Below are 21,602 nucleotides of genomic sequence, written 5' to 3'. Positions count from 1 at the left end.
TGAACTAAAAATTGAAAAAGACAATACGTATACGTGTTTAAGCCTTAAAAATCGGTTTGCCTCGAAATAAAATACTTTTATAATAATTGCTAAATAAATACAGCTTTTAGCGACAGAGAGTAAACGATTATAGACTGTATATTATTGACGAATCATGTCAAGTATTTAAGGGTTAACAAAAACTCTCATTAGTCTGGTATTTTCATCCGCACCAGGAAGCGGCGGGTTATCTAATAAAGGTCCATTTACGATCTATCATTTGGGCACGGACGCGGGCGGACTGTTTCATTTTGCACTCATCTTCGTACATGGAAGAAAATATATTATGACGGACCAGTGACCACAGATGTAGTAAAAGATACCAAGGTATCCTTAACATTATAAATGCAAAAAAGCAGTCTTCCACCGTGTTTTTCACGTAACTTTCTGCCGCGCGCACCGTAAAACTCTGGAACAAACTGTCACCAGCAATATTTCCGGACCAACACGACCTGCAAACCTTCAAGAATAGAGCGTATTCCCACTTAAAAGGCCGGCAACGCACCCGCAGCTATTCTGATGTTGCGAGTGTCCATGGGCGACGGTAGTTGCTTTCCATCAGGTGACCCGTTTGCTCGTTTATTCCCTTATTTCATTTAAAAAAAAGCGTAAGTGTGTCTGTGTGTTACCTCTTTACGCCCAAACCGCTGAACCGATTTTGCTGAAATTTGGCATGGAGATTTTTTGAGTCCCGGGAAAAGACATAGGATACTTTTTGTCCCGAAAAAATGTACGGTTCCCGCGAGATAAACGAATTTTGGCGCAACGGAGTTGCGGGCGTCATCTACTAGAATATAATAGCAAGTTTTGTCCAAACAAGATAGTCACAGAATTTCATACAAATATTGACTTCGTCTTTCATTGTGATTTGTGAGTTGTGACCTGCTTGTTGAGTCGGAACATGATTATTGAGAAAAAATAATTAATACCATAAGTCCATAACATAGTGGTTGTTTCAAAGCATTCCAAAGCACGCGTTCTTATAATAAAGGTCCAAATAGTACATTATTTCGAAACACGCGTGACATGTCCCTCGCTTTGTGAGATTCTTGGGTTTGATCCATTGATAAGGTCTTTGTCATGTTTGTTTACTCGAAAGTTAGAGGAGGTCTACTCAGAAATTAAGGAGCGTAAAGAAAAACAATCATGAGAGAATATGTGTTGCACTAAAAGCACAGATCAGTTTTTATAACTCGAGCGCTTGATTACCTAAATTATGAAATATGTATAGGAATGGTTGGAGGCATACCTATTAGTTATTACCTAGTCCTAATACCACGCCAACTTGTTACTTTACTTTCTTCATTATAGAAATTCAGATTCATATATCGTTTTAAGATAATATACTAAGATGAAAACATCAAGTCTCTTTGAAGGTGCTAAAACTTAGCAATGGGTCTTGAAGAACATAGAGCAATTCCGGTCTAATTCTCCAACAACACATAAAATCTAGCATTAACTTACTTGTATCCTGTGAGTATGTTGAGGAGGGTGGACTTGCCGGCGCCGGACGGTCCCATGATGGCGGTGAGCTCCCCCGACCGCAGCCGCCCCGACACTGACTTGAGGATCGTCTTCTCATCTGAGGAAAAGACATTAACCAATCAGATGTTGATTTTTTTTTTAAATTTAATGTTCTCAATAGAAATGTGCACGTAAAATTACGGGTGACGACTGACGGCTGACCATCTGATGTGTTACAACAAAATAACTCTAGATACTTTTTAGTCCATTGAAATGTTACAATTTAAGGACCGAATATTGCATTTATTAGAGAATACAATTTCATTTTTGGGACATGTAGGGGGGGTCAATAGAAGCTTAATCTAAGTTTGTGGGGTCGCCACTCTTGTCCCCCGGCCGCCATCGTGGAAAAAGGGGTGACAACGCTATTTTCGCGATACCTCGGAAACTATACGTCTTACAAAAAAATTGTGAAATCATAATTTGTTGCAAATTATTTTGCCTACAAATATGTTTATATAAATTTTTACCCAAAATTGAAAATTAAAAAAGTTATAGGCAAAAAGTGAGATATTTTTATTTTCTTTTTTGCTCTTAAACTTTTTTAATACATTTTTCTAAAAAAATCACCTCAGACCTGAATTAGCTAGTGGTACCGCGCTATTCCTGAGTGAGGAAGTCGATCCATCATTGCTCACTCATGTTGGTGAACGTTGTTTCATAGCTTTATACGGCGCGGGCGCCTACGAATAAACGGCCAAGTGCAAGACGTATAGTTTCCGAGGTATCGCGAAAATGGTTTTTCAACTCACAAATTAAAATATAATTGTTATTATTTAAATAGTGGCTTTTTTAGAACTCTACCTTGAAATTCAAGGTTTTCTTCAAAAATGACTAAAATCCATTGATATAATGTATATAGATCAATATTTAAGTTGGCTGGCACAGACTTCAAAAGTGTGATGATTGAGTAATGACTAATGACTGCTAATGAGTAGAGAAAACGTTGAATTATAGGAAATAGGAGAGTTCTGAAAACGCCATTATTTAAATAATAACAATTATATTTAACAATTTTATGTGAGTTGGAAGTTGGTTTACATTTTTTTTAAATAATCATTAAAAATACTTGGATCTTTAACCGGTTTTCATTATGACGTGATAATAATAATTAGCAGAACACTTGAATAAATCAGGTTTATAAAAATAAAAATAATGTAAAAAAAGCTTTTTCCGTATGAATAAAAATAGGAAATCCAAGATACCCTTTCTGAGAAGAAAGAAATCTACGTAAGCCCCAGGAATCTTCGGAAAACTTTTGTGCGTTGTCGCATAACTTAAAACTCGCTTTGCAAATCTAATTTATTACCTGTAACCAGAAAAACGAGACTTCGATAGAATAATAAAATAATTTCTATGACCAAAATTATCTATAAATTGTCAACAGATTCATACTCTACAAAACTTAGCGAAACTACTAGACAATGTCAGGCAATAAAGGTGCTTGGGAGAGTTCAGTCAAAATTGAAAAGAATATAAATACTGATAGATTTTAGGGATAAAATGGTAGATTTGTTTGTTAACGTTCATTTTTTTTTATGAAATAAGGGGGCAAACGAGCAAACGGGTCACCTGATGGAAAGCAACTTCCGTCGCCCATGGACACTCGCAGCATCAGAAGAGCTGCAAGTGCGTTGCCGGCCATTTAAGAGGGAATAGGGTAATAGGGGAGGGTAGGGAAGGGAAGGGAATAGTTGAGGGTAGGGAAGGGAATAGGGTAGGGGTTAGGGGATTGGGCCTCCGGTAAACTCACTCACTCGGCGAAACACAGCGCAAGCGCTGTTTCACGCCGGTTTTCTGTGAGAACGTGGTATTTATCCGGTCGAGCCGGCCCATTCGTGCCGAAGCATGGCTCTCCCACGTATAACATTTTAGTCTATTCTCGTAGATTTCTTCTATATAGTTCGTATCCGCATGCTTAGCATGGGATAACGGAACAACCTGTCAATATAATGCATGGAATGTAGGCTCAGAAGATACATGAGGACATTTAATAATGTCAATAATTTTGCATGATCAAGCCGAGCCATTCAGGGCCCCCGCTACCATATGTGCAATACACACGGGCGCCATCCTCTAGGGGCGCCAAATTGCCATCTTTAGGGGCGCCAAAACCAAGGTCCCAAAAAATTTGCCTAAAGGGGCGCCAAACTCTTTTTTTTGCACACAGGCGCCAGTAGCCCTTACGGGGGCCCTGGAGCCATTTATACCAAACTTCAAAGTGTGACTCTGCCATTCACAGGTAACAGACGACTGCTCTCTATGACTATTGACTAGATAATGGACACAATATATAGGGCATTACGACCAACAATGTGATTTACACAACATGTGGTTGCTGATAAAGAGTCGTAGATATCACACAGCTGACTCATATTATTTTAAATATGATTCGCTGCGCAAGCTTTTCTATGACCAGAAAATAAATACATAATTTCAATTGTTACTTAGTTCCAATGTGCAATACTGAACAGTGCGGTTAATATTTTGCTAACATCTTGTGAGTTGTGGGTCCGGTGAGTTAAGTCTTAGGGCGTTTGTGCACTACACGGAATTTTACCATTTGGCGCGGCGCACAGTGGTTCGAAATCGCTAAATAGTGGACATTCGCAAAAAAGTTCGATTTTGGTGTGGAAAAAAATACCATCCGATAGATTTTAAGAGGAGTAACAATAAATCCTTATTAAGTTTTTTATAAAAATGTATATTTAAGGTGAAAAAAAATAATTACGAAAATGTTGTATGGGAAAGAATCTATAAATAGAGTTTTTGCAAAAACTACTAAGTCATTCTGAGGGGTTCAAAATTTTGAAATAATTTTACTAACTTTTTAGATGTGGAAAAAATACTATTCGAAATATGTCCTAAAGAGTAACAATAAATCCTTAATAAGTTTTGTACAAAAATGATGTTTTAAGCCAAAAAAAAAATGATTACGAAAATTGTATGGGTATAATATATATAAAACGAGTCCTTAAAAAGCAACAATACTTATATGTATTTACAAACATGGATAGCAAAAACAAAATTAAACTAAAATGAACTACTGACTAAACTATTGTAATTATAATAAAATAAAAATTGTTGCACACACTAATCACTCAAACAATTTCAAATGAAACTTATAAATAAACAATAATAAATAATCAAATCGTGTAGTGCACAAACGCCCTTAGTGCGTTTGTGCACTACACGGAATTTTACCGTCCGGCGTTCATAACTTTCACGTTTGCCATGTCAAAATATAAGAAATCGGAACGCCGGACGGTAAAATTCCGTGTAGTGCACAAACGCCCTTAAGGGGCGATTTTCCGGATTTGACGGAGAAAAAACGAATGGGAGGGTGAAGCGCTCTAAGTGATCAATATGGTTGGCCTCAGGCGTTCTTGAGGTAATATTTCGGCACTAATAAATTTTCTGTCACTCGCATCACATCGCAACGCATTTCGTTATGCAGTTGCGATGACGCAACGCAATCGCAAAAAAATAAAATGCATCGTAACATCGTTTCCTCTCAGATTTTAGATATTAGAGACTAAGGGGCTGTCTCACCACTATTCGGATAGGCTATCGACAACTGATCTGACAGATAAAGTATAATAATTGTGTGTTGTGGATAGCATATCGCGCGCTAATTAGTAAGTGGTGAAACAGGCCCTAAGTCCATACTACCTGTGACATAAGTTTTGCCTTGACTTGGATCACTGCCATTAAAACTCCGCTGTAAAACAACTGTGCACGTGACAATTACAAAGCAACACTCACATGAACGTACAAATCTATAACAATTATGTTTTAATTGATCAATAATTATACACCAGCGTCAACGCCAACGTTAACGCTACTTGGAGATGGCATTTAAAACAAAGACTCTATTGAAATTCATTCGTTTCAAAGATATATCGAAACTGTGACCTAAGTTATAAACTATTTATCCTGTTCTCTAATGTAGTCCACAGAAGCTCTATTCACCATTAGCTCCAGCAGGAAAGCCAAAAGCCAAGTCACTTTCTACAAAAAAAAACTTGCGATAAGTGAGTTCAATATTCTCAAAATTGTCTATTGCCCAGGTGGTTTGTGCTGCATTGAGAAAATACTGTTTCGATCCCCAGTCTTAATATCAGCGTATATTAAAGAGTTCCCAAGAACATTATTAATGGTCAAACAGCAAAAGAGAAGAAATAACATCAAGACATCCAATCTACCAGATTTCCCACTATCCCTCACGTTGAAAAAACTACCTCAGCAGCTGTTGGTCCTGATGATCATGATACTGTATCATAATATCTGGTAATACATGCGGTTGAAATAATTATTTCGTTATCAAGGTTTTTGCTCTTACAGCGATCCTCACAAGCGTAACCACTAAATCATTATGACGAACAAAAACCTCTTAATTGTTATAAGCAAATGCATAGTAATTGAGCTGGTTTATTTTATACTCCAGTTTTAACAGTGCAATGAATTCGTAATATTTAGGGCTACAGCAACCCCTTTCAATCAAGTTTTACATTATATTATAGTGTGCATTAGATATTGTCCTTCGTGGTCTAAGACCTAAATGGTTCTTGAATAGCTTCAGAGCCTACACGCAAAGCCAAAATGCAAAGGAACAATCAAATATTTTCTTGGTAATGTTACCTGTATAGACTGTTACATACATTTTCTAAAATTATCTGTATAGACTGTTACATACATTTTATAAAATTTTAAATCTTGAACCATGTCCAAAAGGACATGGTTCAAGATTTCAGGAAAATTGGACCCTAGGAATTTTTAAGAGGTCTTAAACACCCCTGAACCATATTTTTGAGACTATCCTTTATAGTTGGTTTGATTTATTAGAAACGCCTAATCGCAAAGGTGTCAAATTATTTCGATACCAAGGAAACTTTTAAGCAAATAAATACCTCTTTACGAGGGCTGCTATTTATGTATCCGGAATTAAAAAAAGAAACACACATATATCATTTAATATGGTTTTATTGCTTTTCAAAATATTCGCCGCGATGATCGACACACTTTTGCATACGCTGGAACCAATTTTCATAGCACTTTTTCCATTCTGATTGAGGTATCTCCAAAACGTGCATTTTGAACGCATCAACAGCCTCTTCGCGGCTCGAAAAACGTTGACCACGTAATTTGTTCTTCGCGTGTGGAAATAAAAAGAAATCGTTAGGTGCCAAATCAGGGCTGTACGGCGGATGACCAGTCAATTCGATCTTTTGACCCTCCAAAAACTGAGTTGTTTCAGCTGAGGTGTGACAGCTAGCATTGTCGTGATGTAATATGATTCTGCGTTGTCGGTTGTCCTTTCTTATTTCTTCAAAGACTTCTGGTAAACAAATGGTCGTATACCATTCAGAATTAACCGTTTTACGATTCTCTAATGGCACTGTAGCCACATGTCCATTAATTCCAAAAAAACAGGCGACCATTTGCTTCAAAGTACTTTTTGCACGAGTAACTTTTGTTGGTTTCGGCTCATCTTGGAACACCCACACCGTTGACTGTTGTTTAGTTTCGGGGTCATATGCATAGATCCAAGATTCATCACCTGTGTAGATATTATAAACGGCTTTTGACGTACCACGGTTGTATTTTTTTATCATTTTTTTGCACCAATCGACACGAGCCCGTTTTTGATCGATTGTCAAGTTGTGCGGAATCCAACGCGAACATATTTTTTTTACAGCCAAATGTTCGTGTAATATCTTATGTATGCTCGTCATACTTTTGCCTAAGGACGCCTCTATCTCGCGATATGTAACATGACGATCACGCATTATTAGTTCCCGCACAGCATCTATATTTTGTGGGACAACAGCTGTTTTTTGGCGACCTTCTTTATTTTCATCCGTGAGCATAGACCGCCCACGATTAAACTCACTGTACCAGTGATAAACAGTGGTTTTTGATGGTTCTTCATCTCCAAAAGTTGCGGTGAGTTGAATAAAGCACTGTTGTTGATTTAGCCCACGCCGAAAATCGTAGTAAATCATTGCACGAAAATGTTCACGCGTTAAATCCATGGCAAATGAAGACACGCAATTTTCAAAATGACGCCACAATGGAAAAATAATTGACAGTCACATGAAACAAAATGTATTCTTCAACCAAAGAGTTCTTTTTTCAAATGTTGTAATTACTTTTTAAATATTGTTCTTGTAAGTGGCCAGTTCCGGATACATAAATAGCAGCCCTCGTACCTATGCAGTACTTAACACCTTTGAGCTGATAGGTAAATACAATAGTAATAGACGTGGCCATTGAAAACAATTTAAAAGTAACATATCTCATAGTTATTATCATTTATCACCAATTTACCACGATAATGAATCTGGGGGCACGGGAGTGCCCCCGCCAAGATGAGCCAAGCGAAGCGCGCAAGGGCACTACCTACCTTTTCTCGAAACGTTTCGTCGTATTTTTGAACCCTTGTAACTTTGGTTTGAATAATGCCAGATAGTTGAAATTTTTAAGATATAATGACATATTATGAGATCTCACTACTTTTTGACACGACGAACTATAATATTATGTTCTCATCTTGGCAACATTTTTACATGAAAATGTTTTTGGTGGGATTTACTATTTAGGTTACGTTCCAATTTGAATTAATAAATTATTCATTAGTATCATGCAGCTCTTTGTGTATGACATCACGCGATTTAGACTTTGCGCTTATGACGATATTGCCCATCCACACATGGCGAAATCTGGATCTTTGTATTTGAAACAATGGTCTGAATTGAAAACATTGACTAAAGGTACTGAAAGACTTTTTGAAATATTGAAGAAGGTTAAATAGAATAACTTTCGAACAAAATTGATCAAGAAACAGATAAAAAGATACGAGAGAAATACCATTGTCTATTTTGATGATAGTATTACAAGTTATACTTTTAACACATTACCTAAAGAAGGTCAAGTATTGTAAGATAGTCAAGTCAGCACAGTTATAAACATTGGCTTAACTTTCGAAATATTGGTAACCGAACAAACAGAATTGTGTAGTGAAGCGTACGTTGTGTGCCATGTTGAATTTAGCAGGAAAACATAAAACATAAAAGCAATAAAACGTTCAAATAAATTCAGTCTTAAAATCTCGCAGCTCGGTGTTAAAAGACCATTGCGATTAACAAGATTTAAATAAAAAAAAACTTAATACCTGTTTGTACTAAGCAGAATACTCCCTTGCACTTGATTGTAACTTTTTAAGTAGGTATACCTACTGCAGAAGAAACATCAGACAACATTGGATGCCAACTTCGAAGAGTTTAACTAGGATGTAGCTAATTTTGGTGCGAGAATTTCACATCAACAACAATATTAAAAGGTAAACGCAGCCAACGTGTTTTGGCTCTCTGCCTAGGTAGTACGAAGAAAGACTCCAGAACGAACCAAAAACATCAAGATATTAACAACTCGATAATAAATTCTAGCTGGTATCCCATGTTGTTTTGCCGCACATATTATGAGTATATTTTATAATAATTTATACGTACATAATAACAATAAATTCATGGGCGTGCCCAGGTTCTGGGCCAGGGGGGGGGGCAAATTACCCAGTCTCTGGTGCCAGGGGGGGCAAATTACCTAGGTCCTAGGCCAGGGGGGGGCAAATCAGATTTTTCATAAGCAAGGTGTTTATAAAGAATAAAAAATTAATAATTTTTAGTTGTAAATATATTGTATTGCAAACAAATGGCAAAAATTAGTTTTTTTTAATTTTTATAGATAAAAGTACTAGATAATATACTTAGTAGGGACGTCAACATCATCCGGGGGGGGAAGAAATTGCCGATCCGGGCAATTTGTATTGTTCTGATAGAAAAAGTTGTTCATTTTGACGGGCTCATTTGATGGTTTCAAGGATAACGGTGTTCACCCGAACAACCTGTATGATATATTTGAAGTGTCATTTAAGTCATTATAAAAACATTTTCGAGCACTAAACTAACGGCCTTATTCGTTTGAAGTTGGAACTGAAGACGAGTTTACTGAAACCAGTTCCGTTGACGTCACAAGTTCTGACATCTATACATTATGTACAACCGTTATATTTCGCAAAGTCACCGAAAAATCGTTTATTTACCTAACCTTACACGAGTTTTTTACTCTTTCACCGGTTTTTGAAAATAATCTTATAGCAGTTCTGAAATTGCTGAGTCTAATAGATATAAAGTGTACACAATCCCTTACAAATAATACAATAATGATAGAGAACTTTGAGGGTTAAAATTTAAACGAAAAAAAAGTTTACAACAAAGTTTTTTAGTTAAAAAAGTAGCAATAAAGTTATAATTGCAATGTGACCACTGACCACTTTGTAAAAACTAAAGCTGTACAGTTTCTTTAAGACCTTGTCGAAAGGCAGCTTTTAAAAATATCCGTACATAAATTAAATATTTTAATAAGTAAGTACATATTTATATAATACACAAACAATATTTAACCCTGCAATCCTGGCCAGCAGTCCCCAAGTGGCACCCGGCTGCCGCATAACAATTGAAAATCTATTGTCTGTGATTCCCACGATCGAGGTGTAAATTAGGTACACTTATTTCATTAATATGAATTACTTAAGTATTGTACTAATGAGAATTTAAGTAAACATTAGATAAATAAACAATGTAATAGCAAATAAGAATGGATCTCATGATACACGTGGACCTATCCGGCACTTTATCAGGAAGTGGTGACACAGGCGCTAAGTATGTACAGAATACTAATTACTAGCGCCGCTCTATGCAAATATGTTTTACGCGTTTTTTTTTAATTAGTTTATCGCGCGGGAACCGTACATTTTTGGGGATAAAAAGTATCCTATGTCCTTTCCCGGGACTCAAAGTATATCCATGCCAAATTTCAGCAAAATCAGTACAGCGGTTTGAGCGTGAAGAGATAACAAATAGACAGACCACTTTCGCATTTATAATATTAGTAAGTAAGTATTATATGGAAAAGGAAGAGACAACAAGATGACTGCTTTAACATAATTACTAATTAACTTTAAATTGCAGCCATAAGTCATTACAGGATATATTCGTTCCAATTAAGAGGCAATTAGGTTCGGTACAAATATCAATGCCAAAATATTTATTAAAAAGATATTAGTCTATCATTATCATCGTTTTAAACACGCAATTTTTTAGGATAAAAACTTTTATGCCCTTTCCCGGGACTCTATCTCCATACCAAATATCTTCAAAATGGCAAAGGACACTCAAAGAGACGACCCTAGCATATTTTATAATATTAGCACAGAATAGATAATAGTACAATATTAGTATGCTGTGTGGATATGTTACGCTCAAAGACCGAAAACGCTCAGTGAGCGAAAAATGGCTCACAACGCGTTGTGATTATAGTGAAACGGCCACGACGCAAAATTCGCGTCGTGGCCCTAGTGAAAAAGGCCACGACGCGTTCTGGTAATCACAGAAATACCACATAGCGAAATTCATGTCGTGGCTGACGTGCTGAGCATTTAAAAACAGCCACGACGCGAATCCGTGTTGTGACCCCAATGAAAACGGCCACGACGCGTTCTGAAACCAGGTTAGTTATTGAGGAGTAATTTTATAGCGCCCAAGTGTGTGCGCAATACACAAGAGCACTCTGGTTTCAATGAAACTAGGCCAGTTACGCAGGAGTAATTTTATAGTGCCCAAGTGTGTGCGCAATACACAAGAGCACGTTACGCAGGAGTAATTATAAAGTGCCCAAGTGTGTGCGCAATACACAAGAGCACTTTGGTTTCAATGAAACCAGGCCAGTTAAGCAGAAGTCATTTCATAGTGCCCAAGTATGTGTGCAATATACAAGAGCACTCTGGTTTCAATGAAACCAGGCCAGGTACGCATGAGTTATTTTATAGTGCCCAAGTGTGTGCGCAATACACAAGAGCACTTTGGTTGTTACGCAGGAGTTATGTTATAGTGCCCAAGTGTGTGCGCAATATACAAGAGCACTCTGGTTTCAATGAAACCAGGCTAGTTAAGCAGGAGTAGTTTTATAGTGCCCAAGTGTGTGCGCAATATACAAGAGCACGTTACCCAGGAGTAGTTTTATAGTGCCCAAGTGTGTGCGCAATACACAAGAGCACTCTGGTTTTAATGAAACCAGGCCAATTACGCAGGAGTAATTTTATAGTGACCAAGTGTGTGCGCAATTCACAAGAGTACTCTGGTTCCAATGAAACCAGGCCAGTTACGCAGAAGTAATTTTATAGTGCCCACGTGTGTGCGCGTGTAAAAGTCGGCCCTGCACCATATACGTGGGAGAGCCATGCTTCGGCACGAATGGGCCGGCTCGACCGGAGAAATACCACGTTCTCACAAAAAACCGGCGTGAAACAGCGCTCGCGTTGTGTTTCGCCGAGTGAGTGAGTTTACCGGAGGCCCAATCCCCTATTCCCTACCCTACCCTATTCCCTTCCCTTCCCATCCCTACCCTTCCCTATTCCCTCTTAAAAGGCCGGCAACGCACCTGCAGCTCTTCTGATGCTGCGAGTGTCCGTGGGCGACTGAAGTTGCTTTCCATCAGGTGACCCGTTTGCTCGTTTGCCCCCTTATCTCATAAAAAAAAAACAATACGAATTCGCGTCGTGGCTGTTTTTAAATGCTCAGAACGCGTCATGGTTTTACTCGATTACCACAACGCGTTGTGGTCGAATAGCACGTCAGCCACGACACGAATTTCGCTTTGTGGTATTTCTGTGATTACCAGAACGCGTCGTGGCCGTTGTCACTAGGGCCACGACGCGAAATTCGCGTCGTGGCCGTTTCTCTATTACCACAACGCGTTGTGAGCCATTTTTCGCTCACTGAGCGTTTTCGGTCTTTGAGCGTAACAGATACATAATATGAGCCATAAATCATAATATTATGATATTGCATTGGTTGACGATGATAATTTTGTAGCCAAAGCACGAACAATTTTCACTTATAATACCACAAGAGCTTCAAAATTATCGGGTATTTCCCGATAGGTTCGTTGCAAATAAATGAAGGAGTTTTTCAGGAAAAATCACTCGCGCTTCGCGCTCGTGATTTTTTAACCTGAAAAACTTGACGACTTTATTTGTTTGCAGGGAACCTTGAGGGAAATGCCAGATAATTTTGAAGCTCGTGTGGTATTCGGGGGATTATTTTTCCGTCCCAAATGTCGGCCAATAGAATTAGAATTTGTTTTTTATATATAGCAACTACCAGAGAAAATTTTCAAAAAATTATCAGTATAATACCATGTAGGTTGTACCACGTGACGTCGAATGGTGCAATTCTATTGGTCGATATTTGGGTCGGAAAAATAATCACAGCAAGCGACTTTATCTAACGAGAATAAAATTTATATTTTTAATAAAATTTTCGTTATAACTACTACGTTAAGAGGATTCCACAACGCCGTTTTTCCATACAAACGCTGTCCCCTGTTTCCTCCCTGGATAATGCCGGTAGAGTTATGATTTTTTCCCTGAACATCTATGGCCACTATTAGCATGTCTCTATGTTTTCTTTTTTTTCATAATTTTATTATTAAAAAAGATAAGAAACGTCCAAAAACCCAAAAAAATGGCAAGATTTTCCTCTGTGTTCAAACACCTAGAAAACAAAACTGGCTAAAATATACAAAAAAAGTAAAACATAGGAACACAGCTCAAGCCTTTCTTTAATTTTTAAAGGAAAAAAGTACTTAAATCGGTTAAGTTTTGGAGAAGGAATCAGCGGACAACGAATCGAAGATTTTCTGTTCTTTTATTAGAACTTTTGTCGTGTTGTCTCTATCGCGCTCTGCGGTGGGAGACTTGAGATTGGTGAGACAGCAATACATTTTCAAATACCTATTTTCAATTTCTCTCGCCCCTGGTGTATCCTCTTAACGTACTAACATACTTTCTTTACTTCGTAGATAAACCATGGCTCTACCAACGATCTATGATGTATGTTCTATGTTCTGCATCTAAACTCAAGTTTCATGTTCATCCTTTATGGCTAGTAGCACAACATGAGAATGGCTACACAAGTACAATATTAATCATTATTCATCAGCATAAGATTATTAAAATTGAGTTTAAACGCCGCTTACTCAGTTGTTTTGACTTGAAAACAAAGAAAATGTCTTTGAACCTTCAGCTGTCACTGATGTCCTTTGTCTCGAAAAATCAAAACCAGAAATTTAATTTTAAACAAAGAAAACTACCAGTCATAATAAAGATAACGGAAATGAACTCTTCGAGGTTCATGATTATCAGCGGGAGATTTTCTCAAGATACACGCACAAATTCATAGGCAAGTGGTAAGTGCAACTCACAGGATAATTTAATCGGATTAATAAGTCAAGCCCAGCACCACGACGAACATTGACTTGACATAACCCGACTACATATAATACGACCTACATAGGTCCACCATCTGAATATGAATCAATTTCTCTGATGGTACAAAGGACGTACGGAGAAATTCGACATTGAGTACTTAACGGAGGTACCGTTTTAGGGTTCCGTACCCAAAGGGTAAACACGAGACCCTATAACTGAGACTTCGTTGTCTGTCTGTCTCCAGGCGGTAACTCAAGAACCGCTATAGCTAGACTTATGAAATTTTCACAGATTATGTATTTCTGGTGACGCTATAACAACAAATACTTACTATAAAAAAAATAAAAAATATTTTATGGTGGCTCCCATACAACAAACGTTATTTTTTTGGTCTTTTTGGCTCGTTATCCATAAAGGCAACATAATATAGAGTATAGATAATACTTAATCTATGGTATAGACACTTGAAATTTTCACAAAATCCTCAATTATATGTGAAACTTTAATTTTAAATAATAAAATTAAAATAAAATAAATAATTAAAGGGGGCTCCCATGCAAAAAACACAATTTTTGCTTAATTTCGCTCTATAACGGTACGGATAACGGAACCCTTCGTGAGCGAGTCCGACTCGTACTTGGCCGATTATTCTATTTCGGTTTTATTAGATAAAAGCTTGTCATGAAAGTAGAAATACTAAATATTGTAAATTCTGATGGGTCTTAGGCACAAAATGACAAAGTTCCTCTGGCAATCTGTCATTGTTTTAAATCCTTCCGTGGAAATAAACCTTTCTATGGTGATATAGGTTTGTGGAAATTCGAGTAATATAAGTACTAATAGCCAGTCTGCTGCTTCTAGAGCATACTGTTACTGTAGGAATGTATTTAATACCCTCGGTTTTTAAAACGTTCTTTTTTCGGTCATGTCTGTATTGATTTGGGTAATATCTTTTGAAATATCGATAACTAGATTAGATAATTAAATATTGTTATTGAGTATGCAAAAAGTCAACAACTGATCCAGTAGCATCACCATTATTTTATTATACGGATACCAGAATATGTTCAGTTTGAAAATGATAAATACCATCAGATTGTGATGCTGTATAAAGTAGATACTATATGTGTAACTTCCTCTGACGTAAATACGAAACCAGTATAATCAATTAAATGAAAATTTGTATGGAAACTCATGTTTCCATATCTGTTATCTGGAAGTCTGTAGCGATACGAATACCTTTTCGCAACTTATTCGCGCTTGGGCAACAAATCAACGAATAATGGGGTAGATAATATTTTAGATGATAAACAAAGATATTTAAATACAGATTTGACTGTAGATTTGAGTATTTCAACAATAAATGTCTATTACAAATTGAATTTACCGTAATATACACACCGTATTGGTTAAAATCGCTTCGAAAATTAGGCATTATTTGAAGTTAAAAGTAAATGACAAAAAAATTTATAGTGGGATATCCATAAAAGATAGACATAATATACCATCGCGGTGTTTTTCTGTAGATTTCATAGTGTACAATATTTAGTACATTATTTTGATAAATCTCGTAGGCCTGCCTGCATTTGCAATGTAAACGGAAAAAAAATGTAATGATTTACGACATCACATTAGAAACCCCAAAATTAACAGTATTTTTCCACTATTTAATGAATGTTATTATACTTATAAACCTTCCTCTTGAATCACTCTATCTATTAAAGAAAACCGCATCAAAATCCGTTGCGTAGTTTTAAAGATTAAAGGGAACAAAGGGACATGGGGAAAAAAACTAATTTGTTTTATAATATTATGTAGTGATTGATATGAATTGTGACTTAACAAAAGAATTGTTTTATTGTTACTATGTATTATATTTTGAAGATTTTCTCATGGTATTACGGACATTCCATTGTAATTAACAAACATAATGTTTTCTAGCTTTGTAAATTTGCTGTAGGAAAAACAAATAAGTAAGTCATTAAATTCAGCCACAAACACATTAATTATGAGCTAGTTTTTAGGTTACTTAGATTTCAGATATGACAACAAAATGAAGGTACCTTATCAAATATCATAACCGCTCATGCATCACGTCTTGGCATAAACCTTGCAAATTAAAAAAAAAACTTACTGCTCTTGCGTCCTTCCCGGACTTTGTACGTGAGGTCCGTGAACGCCAGGTCCACTGGCGGCCGCTTGGGCAGATGTGTCAGCCTCTTGGTCTGCGCCGGCACGATGGTCACCCCCGTGTGACTGCCCTTCCTGTCGGGGAGCAGGGAATTAGTCTCCATGGGCCCGGCGCACTCCAAATCCACTGTCATTTCGCACAATGAAACTTATTATCTACGTGATAAGGAAGATGTGGCGTAACGCGTGCTACCCGCCACACTACCGCGCACAGACTGGTGCTGTATCGCGGCCGATTCGAGTACACTCGATAACTCGAACCGAGTGGAATATCGATTCGTGACGTCGAGCAAAGGAGTAAGGACAAGTTAAAGCCTCAGCGATAACCTGCGGACCTAGAATGACATTGAGCAGGCTCGCAATCGCATGAGCGTTGAGTGCTTTTAGCACAGGACTTACGGCGAAATCACGTTCGATGATATCTATAAAGTATTTCGATAGCGGATAAAGTATCGATATCTAATACCTATCCTTACTAATTACTAGTTGCCAGTTGGCCATGTTGTGACGTCGTGCTCATTTGAACTTTGCGCCTGCGCCACGGACGCTCGTATCGCGATCACAATAACAACATTTAAAAAAATAATTAGCACAAGTTTTTATAACATTGCCAACTCGTTGTCATTAACTTAATGTGAACTGAACGTCATATCCAAAAGGAACTTGGTATTTTTCCACTAAAAAGATAACTAATCTGAAAAATAAATCTGGCTTTAATCTCTCTATAGTCTACAATGTAGATTATCTAAGTATTGAGTGTTACAACTTACAATAAACTGTATGTATAATTGCTATCTACATTAGTTGTGATTTTAAATATGGCATATTAAAGCCAGATCTTTTCCATCGGCTATGAATAATATATGAAATTTTCAACATTTTGACTTAACAGAGCGTTAGGTCTAACATATTAAGTATTAAAAATACTAGCTGTTTGACCGAGCTGTGCTCACTGCTCGGTATTCTATAAAACACGAATAAAATTACATTTTCTGAAAATGATTCCTAGCTAGATCGATTTATCGCCCCCGAAACCCGCCATATACTAAATTTCATGAAAATCGTTGGAGCCGATTCCGAGATTCCAATTATAAATATATATATACAAGAATTGCTCGTTTAAAGATATAAGATATATATTCTAAGGACACTACGAAAATTAATTTAGCTTATCTACATTATTTCTCACATAATATGATAATGTATCTTTTAATTTGATATAATTTGCCCTTGTCTTGTGGAATGTGCTCATAATGAACGTTTTGATGAGCTATGATAATAGAGGTATACTTATACTAAAATTATGTCCCACAGACATGTGTACCTTTAAAAAAGTTTTCCGATGACTTCAAAAATTACAGTGAACAAAACAGTAATTAATACTTTATATTTAAGTATATTATTGACTGAATTTAATACGTAATTAAGCATAATGTAGTATTTTGTTGAACATTCTAATAACTTATAAAATAATATGTCAGGGTTTTGTGAAACATCAATATTTAACATTAAATTTTTTTTCTTAAGCGGGGAATTGACTACCGGGCCGCCCGCTACGGGCCGCCCGTCACGGGCAGGTCTGTCGCATGTCTGCTCGTCAATTCCTAGGTACGGGCACAGACATGCCCGTTGGCCCGTGCCCGCAGCCTGCCCGCGAGATCGCATTTTTCCCGCGCGGGCACGAGCAAGTCTGTACATGAATGGTCGCGACGGGCGGCCCGCCGTCATTCGCGCCTTGGAGAGCGACTGGACTACTGTAGTGCACTTACAATATTATATTATTGTAAAAAATACAAACACTAAACTTAGGAATGAAGGAACAAAAACAATTTTGACATTCGTTTATTTCCATTTACCTGTCTACCATATCCTTGTTTGTAGAAAGTTAGAAGCAAGGATTACATGAACACCTATCTACCAAATGCCGCTAACACAGCGAAACTTATTGAAAAATCCAAAGAAACTAATGCCGATGTTGCTCTATTATTTGTTACAAAGAAGATTGAGTCCATGAGTCCACGACCGAGCTGCAGCCCTCTATCTATTTGTTCAATAGGGGCAAGCGGTAGACTTGTGCCAGACTGGGCGGCCCGCGGGCAGCCCGGTAGTGAATTCCCGCTTTAGCAGCAGTGCAGAATAAAGAAAAAAAGGATTTCTTTAATAGATTTTTTTATCAGTTTCAATCAGGCAAGCTTATAGAATTAATGGTCATTCTGGTGAAGCACAAAAAGATCTTACAGACATGTTTAATATATAGATTTTAGACAATAAGTACTTAAGTATAATTTGAAAGTTTTTTAACCCATCAATCCCCCAGGCGGCACCTCGTTGCCACATAACAATTGAAAATCTATTGTGTCTGCTATTCCCACAATCGAGGTATTAATTAATAAGTTGGAAAAAAACAATATTAAAACATGGGGGATATTTTGTTTTAATGTAGATTTAAAACTCTAGACACAATGGGAGGTATTTTATTTTAATGTAGACTTATTACATAGTCCATTCTGTAAGTAAAATCCCAGTTTTATATTAAATCAGTAGCATTATATTGTACAACCATAGTACTAACAATTGTTGTTTGTTTACAGAAAGATTAAATTGAATTCTAACAGTGTAGGTCAATATTCTCCTACAGTTAGATAAAAAGTTAAGTAAAAGTATCTTCCTAAAATACATATAAGCTTAATCTAGAAACTTCTGCATTTATTTACCTTTTTTAGACCCAAAGAGGGTGTTCTATGTGCATTATTATATAATTTACGCTTTTATATCCATGTTAAAACTGGTTTGGAATATAGCGCTGTCACCTACTTTCATACTTTGATTATGCAAGCATTTTCTTGAAGTGGATAGGGTAAGAACATCAATGGTGGGTTTTTAAGATGAAAAAAACATTATTCATGTAGTCATAGTAAGAAATTATACGAACAATCTATTTAAAATGTCAATTATGGACAAAACAAAGATACACACTCAAAAGAAGTGCTTCGAGTAGTTAAGTTCAGTGAGCAAACTGAGGTAGACGATAGGTGATGTTGTAAAACAAGACTATACAAAGTTAAAAACCTTGCAATGTAATGGATAACTAAGGAGGTCAGGGAGCTGAGACCTTTTTGTGCGTTCTAGATTGTGGAATACGCTTACCCCAAGTTATTTATCAGAAACTTGTTCTCCATTATTACCGAGTAAAGCACTTGATTATAATTATCAAACACAAAACATTAGTTTTATAAAAGAATAAACACGTAAACACAGCAATGTCGCGTCTTTTGCTTTGCTAATTTCCAGAAGTGACAGACTGTAGATGTCAATTGTCAACTGTCAGTTGAACTCAGTTGTCACTTGCGTACGGGGATGTTACGCATCGAACGGTATCACACACTTTCGTTGTTCGAAATCGAATATGTACTATCAGAGACATGGGCGTACCGGCATGGGGGGCAGGGGGGGGCTGCTGCCCCCCCCTGCCCCCCATGCCGGTATGCAGTAGTACTTTATCTATAAAAATTAAAAATTTTGAAAACGAATTTTTGCCATTTGTTTGCAATAAGTACAATATTTTTACAACAAAAAATTATTATATGTTTATTCTTTATAAACACCTAGCTTATAAAAAATCTGATTTGCCCCCCTAGCTCAGAACCTGGGTAATTTGCCCCCCCTGGCCCAGAACCTGGGTAATTTGCCCCCCCCCCCCCCCCCCCCCCTGGCCCATAACCTGGGTACGCCCATGATCAGAGAAGTTGATTCCTATGCAAATCGGGGACCTAAGTAGTTTGGTTGCGTTACGTCAAACCCAGCTGACAGATCACAATTAACATTGAATTGACATATTCGACCAAATAACGTAATGGTCTGTCAATTGCATAGACATGGACAAAAAAATAAAATATAGGTAAGGTATTGATTTTTTTGTATCAATCGATGCAGGATGTTATATTCTACTATATATTTCGAATTTAGGTCAGAATCTTTGAATTTATAAATGTTATATACATCCTTAAGGGGTACTAGGGTTTTAAAAAGCTTTTGACACCAATTTTGTTGACACCACGCGCTATAAAGTATAAACTGAAGTCCACGCGGATGAAGTCGCGGGTAAAAGATAGTACTTATATTATAATTATCAGGACGAGCGAAGCGAGCCCTAGTATATCCCACAACCTGTACATTTTGTGGTTCACTTTATGGAAAAACTATCACGCTTATTGATTTGTGCTTTAACATAGTAATTTTTATTTACGTCATGTAAATGTGTTATCATCAGTCAGTCAAGGTGTAACGACGCGAGCCCTCACAAAGCTCGGCTTTTAGCTAGTAAATGCGAATGTGACTTTGTTTGTTTGTTACGCCTTCACGCATAAAGTACAGTTTCATCATGAAACTTTCATACGTAGACGTTGTCTGGGGTATGGAGAAGGACATAGGGTACCTTTCATCCCGGGAAAAAGAACGGTCCCCGAGCGATAGACGTTAATGCAGGATAAGTCGCAGGTGAAAGTTAGAATTATAAAAAATTAGGGAATAAAAGTATTTTGTGATAACATATTATTAACTCCCCTAATTTAAGGTAGCACAGAAAGATAATAAGGCAACACTAATTTGCATTAGTGCCAACATGACGGCAAAGGAACTATTTAATGAAACGCACTATACTTTCATAATTTAATTGGACGTAGTACGCAATTTGACCTTATATACATCCTAAACTTTTTTATACCAAATTTTAACCCTTAATTAGGCGCATCAAGAAAGTCACACAAGTAGTCGCATGGGGTCTTTACTGACCCCAAATAAAATAGCGAAAGTTAAGGTGAAGAAATAAATAAAACGAAGTATCAATTATGCAAATTGTTAAGAGGGCTTTATTGTAATTAATATTAACCCATCGATCGTGGAATAACGAGACACAATAGCTTATCTATTGTTATCGCGGCCGGATGCGGCCGCTTTGGGCTTCATGAATAAACAAAAACCGTGGTTTGCCTCTTTACAACAAAAAAAAAAATCACTCAACTTCTTTTCTGTCTCGATATCTCCAAAATATCAACATAGCTGAGATCGAGATGAAAAAAAAAAACTTTTCAATCTGATATCCAAATTTTTTTTATAGCACCGAAGGAATTAGATCTTGAGATAATATTGACAAACATATTTTCCTCACTTTATGATTTTTACGCACTATTGGTCATTACCCTCTGATCATCATCATCATCACCATCCGGTGGTCAGAAATAATTTTAATCATTACTGGAATCTTCAATCTTGCTTGCCGATTCATGGCCATCATAAATTGGTGTATAGTTTCGAAGTTCGGAGGCTCACAAAATATCTAACCTATCGTACTTCACTTCCATAACTCATATTGACATTTTTATAAAGCAATTTTGTGAAAAAAATTCTGTTAATAGAATAATACACACGTATATTTATGAAAAATCCTAAATTATGACAAAAATAATTTAAAAATTAAACATAATATTACAATAATAGAAACCTATCTTGTGACAAAAGAAGT

At 36.8% G+C, this 21,602-nt stretch overlaps 1 protein-coding gene across 2 annotated transcripts in view; it reads right to left on the bottom strand.

The window, feature by feature from the left end:
* The window catches only part of LOC121734957 (ATP-binding cassette sub-family G member 1), a 51,986-nt gene extending 32,622 nt beyond the window's left edge, over positions 1 to 19,364 (bottom strand). Inside the window, exons 1-3 of one of the 2 annotated variants that reach the window (XM_042125621.1) lie at positions 19,229 to 19,364; positions 16,026 to 16,156; positions 1,504 to 1,621 (exon numbers count right to left, since the gene is read on the bottom strand). In XM_042125621.1, the coding sequence (XP_041981555.1) occupies positions 1,504 to 1,621; positions 16,026 to 16,156; positions 19,229 to 19,260 (281 nt within the window). In that variant the 5' untranslated portion in view covers positions 19,261 to 19,364. Of the gene's footprint in view, positions 1 to 1,503; positions 1,622 to 16,025; positions 16,314 to 19,228 lie in introns of those variants that run through there. The other variant, XM_042125612.1, reaches the window with a different exon arrangement.
* Positions 19,365 to 21,602: the final 2,238 nt, after the last annotated feature.

The sequence above is a fragment of the Aricia agestis genome, chromosome 2 (genome assembly GCF_905147365.1).
Source record: "Aricia agestis chromosome 2, ilAriAges1.1, whole genome shotgun sequence".
NCBI classification, from domain to species: domain Eukaryota; kingdom Metazoa; phylum Arthropoda; class Insecta; order Lepidoptera; family Lycaenidae; genus Aricia; species Aricia agestis.
This window is presented reverse-complemented; position numbering and strand designations above follow the sequence as displayed.